Source organism: Triticum aestivum, chromosome 5A (genome assembly GCF_018294505.1).
Source record: "Triticum aestivum cultivar Chinese Spring chromosome 5A, IWGSC CS RefSeq v2.1, whole genome shotgun sequence".
NCBI classification, from domain to species: domain Eukaryota; kingdom Viridiplantae; phylum Streptophyta; class Magnoliopsida; order Poales; family Poaceae; genus Triticum; species Triticum aestivum.
This window is the reverse complement of record NC_057806.1, coordinates 488,723,920-488,731,348: the sequence shown is the minus strand read 5'-3', so window position 1 is coordinate 488,731,348 and position 7,429 is coordinate 488,723,920. Positions and strand designations below refer to the sequence as shown.

The following is a 7,429-nucleotide window of genomic DNA, read 5'->3' as shown; positions in this document are numbered from 1 at the left end:
GCATCTTTGTACAAGGTGAAGGAGAAAGATGTCAACATCCCGCCTTGTTGGTGTGGAGATGTTTGCAAGGTGAAGGTGTCCACCGACCGAAAGAAAGCATGGACGGAAGGGCGGAGATATTTTGTATGCCCGAACTATGCTTATGATCGTGCACTTCCAACTAACGCCTATGACCAACCACCGGTAAGCTCGAGAAGTATAATGTTACTCTCAAATGTGTGTCAACACTAACAACAAATTTTTATGCAGTCACCGCCTCCTCTATGCAAGTACTTCACGTGGATAGATCTAGAAGTGCCAGAAGATGTGAAAAAGGACCAATACGCAGATTGTCTTAGGCGGCAATGACGGTTCGAAGAATTGTTTCGAAGAGGCTTGGAGGAAGAGCGTCGTCAGAAGGAGAGGATGGAGCGGAAGAAACGAGAGGAGGAGAGGGCACGCCAAGCGAAACTTGCTCGTGAGGAGGAGAGGGCAAGAAAGCTTGCAAAGGCTCGCGAGGCGCAAGAGGAGGACTCGGCACGTGACAAGAAGGGGAAATGGCCTCGCTCTACTCAGTAGGGACTTCGCTTCGGTGCACTCGTCGTCAACTATTTTCTAATGAATGTGTCATGAAGTTGTGAGGGCATGTGAGATGTTGGTGAACTATCTTCTAGGGCAAGCTGCCATTTGTCATTTGTAATGAATGTGTCGTGAACCATGTCGTAGTAATGTTTGAATTGTCTTAAGTTATGAACTCGCCGGCTTAAAATTTATGTTTGTTCAAATTGTTGTGATGCTGCAGTCATTGTAAGTATTGTGGATGTGATGCAAGCCAACTGTGGCTCTCTGGATGTGAGATGTTGGAAGTAGTGCAGCGCCTAAGGACAGGGCGCTGCACTATACAGTGCAGCGCCCAATTGTTGGGCGCCACACAGTACAGTGCAGCGCCTATATGTTGGGCGTTGCACTGCTGCTATAAGCAAAACTGCAGAAACAGATGCCATTTTGGCCTCCTGCAGCAGCACTCACATAATAAAAATACTGTAAACTGCACTAGTAAGAGTTCACCAACATATAACATAATAAAAATACTGTAAACTGCAGAAACTAATAACTTGAACATCATATCATTTAAGACAATTCAACATTACTTCAGGTTCGCAAACACAAATACCACACTAGTAAGAGTTCACCAACATATAACATAACCTCACAAGTTCGTCAACCTAATTAAACAGCTACAATTAACATGAACAAGCACTAATGCCTTCCGCGCGTGTTCCTGGTGGCACGCCTGCAGGCAAGCTTCTTCTTCTTAGGAGCACGAGGATCCTCTTCGTGCACTTCCTCCTCCGCCTCCGCCTCCGCCTCCGCCTCCGCCTCCGCCTCCTCCTCCGCCTCATCATCCAAGCTAGCCATCCGCGAGGTCCCTACGACCACCTTTGGGTTGCCTCTGTTGTCATAGTCATTGGGCGTGTACCGGCGTTTGGGCTGCCTAGTCTTGAACACATATGCGGACCGAGCTTGAGCGTCCGCCAAAGTCATGTCATCATCAAGCTCATCGCCCTATCACACAGCGAAACAATATGGTGAAGGCCGATGTCGTAATCAAGTGAGAATCACATCTAAAGGATTAGTCATACCTCTTGGGTGATCCACCCTCATCATCCATATAAGCATATGAGGAACTCACATCGTCCCCCTCATGGTGAGGTGCGGGGTCTGATGGTGTACCAGACCTAGAGGCAGATGGTTCATCATATTCAGGATCACGACAACCGAGAAGGTTCGATAACCGCCTTAACTTCTTGGCCTGACGCTGTAACACGAACAAGTGTGTAAGATATCAAACTTCGCAACATAGACTGGCTCTCATAGTGAATGCGATATGTACCTTGAGGAATGCTCGTAGTGAACCATCATCATTGCTAGTTCCAACCGGTGTCTTCTCCAGAATAGACTGGCTCTCATCAGCTGCTTTCTTGATCTCGGTGCGCTGCGGATGAGAAAAAATGAATGCGTTAGCCATTCAAACATGTGTAATACGGTCAACAGGAAAGTAAAGAGGGGAACACTTTACCACATAGTTAATCACCGGAACAGCAGGGACTCCTTGCCCTAGCCTAACATCTCTGTTGTACTTCCCCTTTGCTAGATCCTCAAAGTTTACGGGTTCTTCAAGAATATCCTCATTATATGCCGGCGGGCATATCTCAACTCGAGTAGTTCCAATAAACCATCGTACGTAGTTATCAAAAGCAAGTGAGTTGTGCTCACGAAGCGGGGCGCGTGCAGTGCTACGAGCTTGCTCCACACAAAGCTGGAAGCGGGTAACATACGCAGAATGATGCTTGGCCCAGTCCTTTATCTTCCGTTGCCTTCTCCTATCCAACCTGCGTGGTATAAAACCAAACATTAGCACAATCAAAAGGAGTCCCGATGATTAGACAATACGCACACATGCTCTCTTACCTATGAAGTGCTTTATCCGTGTCCACCCAATCCGGCGGGTGAGGCTGGAAAAGACCAAACTGACGATACACGCGATGCGGCAAATGAAACTCAACCGCCCAGTTGCATATCAGTGGGCACCACATAAGCCAGAGATCCTTATCCCGCAAGCACATCGGGTTGAGGCGGAAGTCCGCGGTGTACCCCAAGCTCTCACCCGCGCCATATGGCTGCCATTCCACCTATGAAACAGGGCAACAATGCAAATTTGATAACTATTTTTCAAGCAAGCATGAGAAAGGACTAAAGTAATGACCTCCTTACCTGCTCAGGCGTAATCGTGTCCAACTCGGCAATGTACTTTTGGTACATGAGATTGACATCGTTCGTCATCTCGGAAACAATATCCCACTTGTAAGCCCACGTGGGGCGCCGTAATTCGTCATGTTCATCTGCATACCAAGGATCAAACCTGACGCTCTTCGGGCGTCCAACAGGCAGACGCTCCCAGCTCCATACAGAAAGTAGAAGCAGATTACCACCAATGCCTGCACTAGGTGTGATCCTGCAACACGCATCATCCAGCTACATATGAAAGAAAAACAATGTTAACTTGACAGCAAGCTTGCATTGCTAATGAATAAATGAGTTAATCACAAAACAGACCAACTACCTGTCGGTACAAGTAGGCAAGAGTCGCTGAACCCCAGCTCCATTTGCTATCGAAGACGGTCAACGCCTTCAGCCACATCCATGGAGCGTTCTTGCCAGTGGAGTCAGGAAACAAAGTCCTCGACACAATGTACCACATATACACACGAGCATGTGTCTGGATCACATCATCAGTTGCATCCGGAGGGCACGTCGCAAAGTTATTTTGAATCCACGTGAAAGCAGCTCCGGCTGCCTTCCTTTCCCTCTTCTTCTTCTCTTCTCCCTCCTCTACATCATCCTCAGCCTCGGTAGGAGCCATACCGATAAGAGCAATCATCTGCTCGCGCCACCCATCAGAATCGGTGCTCATACATAGAGGCCTCCCGTCGATAGCAAGACCGGTGATCAACGAGACATCCTCGAGCGTCACGGTCATCTCCCCGGTCCGAAGATGGAAACTGTGGGTCTCTGGCCTCCACCGATCAACAAGAGCGGACACCAGTGGAGCGTTCAGATTCGGCGTGGACCGGCTGACCAACAGAATCCACGGGAGTAGTCCTGCTTGCTTGATGTACGGTGTGTACCGCTCATCGTAAGGCATGGCAGGACCAGAGACCCCGTGATACCGAATCTTCAGAGGTTCAAGCTTCTGCAAAAAACAAGTAATGACAAATCTTAGGGCATGTAAATTTCAACTAAAGGCAAATTTGCAAAATATTTAGATTACTCATTATTACCTTATCCTTCTCGCGCATCATGTAGGCCCGGTGTTGCACGTCGTAGACATCGTCCAGAAGCCAAACCATCCTTACAATTTCAAACAATAAACATATAAAAGTTCATCTTCATCTCAAATAAACTAAACAAAAATAGGCATCTCATATATATCTAAAAAAACTAAACAATCTAGGGTTTCAACAACAAGAATCATATATTGTGAACTAATAAATAACACTACGGTACTATCAATATGAATACACATCCTAAATCGAGCAAACCAAACAAATCAAGGGTTCCATCAAATCATGGACAAATCTCTAGAATGGCAACAAATTTACGGAGCAAAAGAAAGAGAAGGGAAGAGTTTACCTAGTAGGATGGATTGGGGATCGAATTCACGGATCAAATCTTCAGATCTGAGAGGGATGTGGGGGGATTAGATGGGGGCGCCGCCGCCGCCGCCGCTGCTCTCTGTACAGAGAGCGGAGAGATGAAGAACTGCCTGGTCGGGCTGGGCGGCCGCGCTTAAGTCACTGTGCAGCGCCCAAGGGCTAGGCGCTGCACGTCAAAGTGTGGCGCCTAGCTCTTAGGCGCTGCACAGGTGCGTGTGGGGCCGCAACTGGACCAGGGCTGCCACGCTGGCAGGATGTGCGGCGCCTAAGGGGAAGGCGCTGCACAGTAGGGTGCGGCGTCCAGATGTCGGGCGCCACACCAAAGGGTCAGCAGAGTGAAATTTTTTCCTGAACAGGTCAGTTTGTGATTTGAATCTGGGCGCCGCACCAAAGGGTCAGCAGAGTGAAATTTTTTCCTGAACAGGTCAGTTTGTGATTTGATTTCTGCCTCAGGTCAAATCTGTGATTTCTGGCTTTACAGACCCCATCCGTGATTTTGGCAGTAATGAGTGCGGTCGCGCTCGCGTTTGCGGCGGCATGACAGCGGCCCAGTCGACCGGGGGTAAAAGAAGAAGAGGAAAAGAGAACCGTGAAACCCATCGCCGTCGGCCCCCTCCCTCCCCGGAGCGGAAATCCCGGGGCGGTGTCTCCGCCCCTGCAGCGTCTACGGGCGAGGTTACCCTCCACCCCCGTCCGTCTCTTTTGTTTTGACCTCCGCCCACCCGCGGTAGCCCACCGCCGCAAGCATCTCCACCCCTCCCCTCCGCCGCGCTGGGCGAGGGCCGGCTCCACAGCCCCTTTCTATAAATCAATCCGCGGAATCCCCTCCACACCCACCTACCGTCCCTCCCTCCCCCGCCTCGCCCCCCGCACCCACTTTCCCCAAGTCCACTTCTTGCCCTCACCCTCCCCCTCCCTTCCGTCCGCCTTGCTTCCTTCCTGCGCAATCATCGCGGCCGGTCTCTTCTGCTTCTGCTCCGGGAGGGCGCCGATCGAGCGAAGCGCGCGATGGACGGCGACTACGTCTCCGGCCTGCTCATGGGCTCCGCGGGGCTCGACTTCGGCGTGCCGGGCCTCGACGCCGGCTTCTTCGAGACGCTCTGCGGCGGCGCGGGCGCCGCGGGCCTCGCCGCCATGTTCGGGGACCGGGCGGCCGGGATGCCCGGCTTCGGCGGCAACGGCGGCCAGTTCGGTGCCGCGGAGGGGGGCGGCGGCGGCGAGCTAGGCGCCGCGTCCCGGGAGGGGTCCTCGGTCTCCGACCCGGCGTGGGCGTACGGCGCGAATGCCAGGAAGCGGAAGGCGCCGGCCGCGGGCGCCGGCAAGGGCAAGGAGACCGCGTCCTGTTTCGCCAAGGTGACTTCTTGCTCCATGGATTTCAATTTTCGGTTGTTGAGGAAATTATGCCGTGCATTAGCCTGCTTGCTGGTTCTAGCCGAAGATGACGCCGGAATTTGGTCTGCAGATGGGAGAGCCGACGGGTCCCGACTCGAAGAAGTGCAAAATTGAGGACGAGACCGTGAGGCCCAAGGTGGAGGAGGAGGCGGCCACTGCCACGGCCAGCGATGGGTCGGCCGGCGGGGAGAGAGGGCGCAAGCAGGCCAAGGGCAAGGGCTCCAAGTCCAAGCAGCCGGCGGCGGACGAGCCGCCCCGGGACTACGTCCACGTCCGGGCCAGGAGAGGCCAGGCAACCGACAGCCACAGCCTTGCTGAGAGGGTAAATACTCTAATTTTACTCTCGCCGTCTCTTTTACATGCCTGAATGAAAAGTTGTCAGTAGTACAAATTTTTTGCACGCTGTCCTCAATTGTGGGTTCATATGACAGGTTAGAAGAGAGAAGATCACCCTCAAGATGAAGATGCTCCAGGACCTGGTGCCAGGATGTAACAAGGTATCAAAATATTCCATCTAGACTGGGAACATAACATTTTTGTGTGCAAGTGTCACTTGTTACCATCTCTAGTTTGTCTAATTTGAAGAAATTCCCATTTCTAGGTGATTGGCAAAGCGCTCATGCTCGATGAGATCATAAACTATGTTCAATCGCTGCAGCAGCAAGTCGAGGTTAGACCCGACACACAATTTGTCGCGGTACCAAAATAATTTGTAGCTCTCGCCGAATTCTCTAATCCTTTCGCTGTTTTACTCTTTTCAGTTCTTGTCCATGAAGCTCTCGACCGTGAACCCGCAACTTGACTTCGACACCTTGTCGAACCTCCTACACAAAGATGTGAGCTCCAGTTTATCTCGCATCTTCTCGCGCTTTGGCTCTATGAAACAATCTGCCTCTAACATGCTGTTTCCTCTGTATATTCAGATGAACCAAGCACTCGGCCCCTCGGCGAGCACGGTCTTTCCATTGGAGAGTGCTGGCACGGTGTACCCATTGTGTGACCAAGCAGACCTTTACCAGTCCTTCAGCTCGGGTGCTATGGAGAACCAATGCTCCATGGGTCTGTTAGACATGGCTCTACCGCCCGCACCGCAGTACCCTTTTCAAAAACAGGTGACTGTTGATTGCCTGGAAAACTGCAATATACCTACTCAATTAAGATAGTTAATATGCATCTGATCCTGATACTCTTTGCCTCTTTTTTTCTCAGCAACAGGATTTCTGGGAGGCGAGTGCCCAAAATGGCCTGCATATGGACCACGAGCAAAGCCAGGAGAATGCGGGTTCGGCGCCGAATTTCGATGGTTCGTATAGTGAACAATGATGGATCGTTGCTTGCTGCACGCCTTGGTAATTCAGCTTGGACTAACAGGTTTGTGTGGTTCGGCTTACGCAGGTCAGTTACAAGCAGCAGATCATCCAGAGATTGAGTTCTAGACGATCACAGGATCACTGATAATCACCAAGGCCCATATTTTTGTACATAAGAAAAGTATGGCGAGTGAAGCTCCTAAGCTAACGGTCTTTTGACTTCCGGACTGAGAACTGATTTGATCATCCACATCCGATGCCGAATGGTACCAAGACGGCGGGGATCGGGGACACTAGAATGAATCCCAGCTGAACTACCATCCTCTCCTTGATTCTTCTCGTGTTGATGAGATTATGTGGTCTCAAAAATAGTAAATCATGTACTTAGATATGGTGAAAATATTTAGAATCACCATCATCTCCCCTAATGTGTAAGAACTCGGCAGATATTGGGACGATACTACTACCATGTACTTCTATTTTGCATTTGTCGTGGAAATGGCAATTATGAACATATATACTACCAATGCA

The 7,429-nt window shown here is 50.7% G+C and overlaps 2 protein-coding genes across 2 annotated transcripts; one reads left to right on the top strand and one right to left on the bottom strand.

Moving 5' to 3' along the window:
• Positions 1 to 927: 927 nt before the first annotated feature.
• On the bottom strand, positions 928 to 3,890 carry LOC123101435 (uncharacterized). Its single transcript, XM_044522891.1, has 8 exons — positions 3,822 to 3,890; positions 3,620 to 3,733; positions 3,104 to 3,388; positions 2,755 to 3,015; positions 2,452 to 2,495; positions 2,060 to 2,231; positions 1,353 to 1,536; positions 928 to 992 (listed from the first exon to the last, which is right to left on the bottom strand). The coding sequence occupies exons 1-8, from the start codon at positions 3,888 to 3,890 to the stop codon at positions 928 to 930; spliced, it is 1,194 nt and encodes a 397-aa protein (XP_044378826.1).
• A 1,431-nt stretch (positions 3,891 to 5,321) lies between these two features.
• On the top strand, positions 5,322 to 7,429 carry LOC123104261 (transcription factor BHLH089; the record flags this gene model as incomplete). Its single annotated transcript, XM_044526045.1, is given in 8 exon segments — positions 5,322 to 5,549; positions 5,659 to 5,910; positions 6,020 to 6,085; positions 6,190 to 6,258; positions 6,350 to 6,424; positions 6,512 to 6,700; positions 6,798 to 6,891; positions 6,984 to 7,429. Coding segments are annotated over 8 exon segments (1,014 nt in total), but the record flags the coding sequence as incomplete, so codon positions are not given.

Excerpts from the sequence above, each read along its gene's own strand:
- LOC123101435 (XM_044522891.1), bottom strand. The coding sequence starts at position 3,890 with ATGGTTTGGCTTCTGGACGATGTCTACGACGTGCAACACCGGGCCTAC. Across the intron at positions 3,016-3,103 it reads TTGCCTACTTGTACCGACAG|CTGGATGATGCGTGTTGCAG; the intron begins GTAGTTGGTCTG and ends TTTCATATGTAG. Across the intron at positions 2,496-2,754 it reads ACACGATTACGCCTGAGCAG|CCTCACCCGCCGGATTGGGT; the intron begins GTAAGGAGGTCA and ends GGTCTTTTCCAG.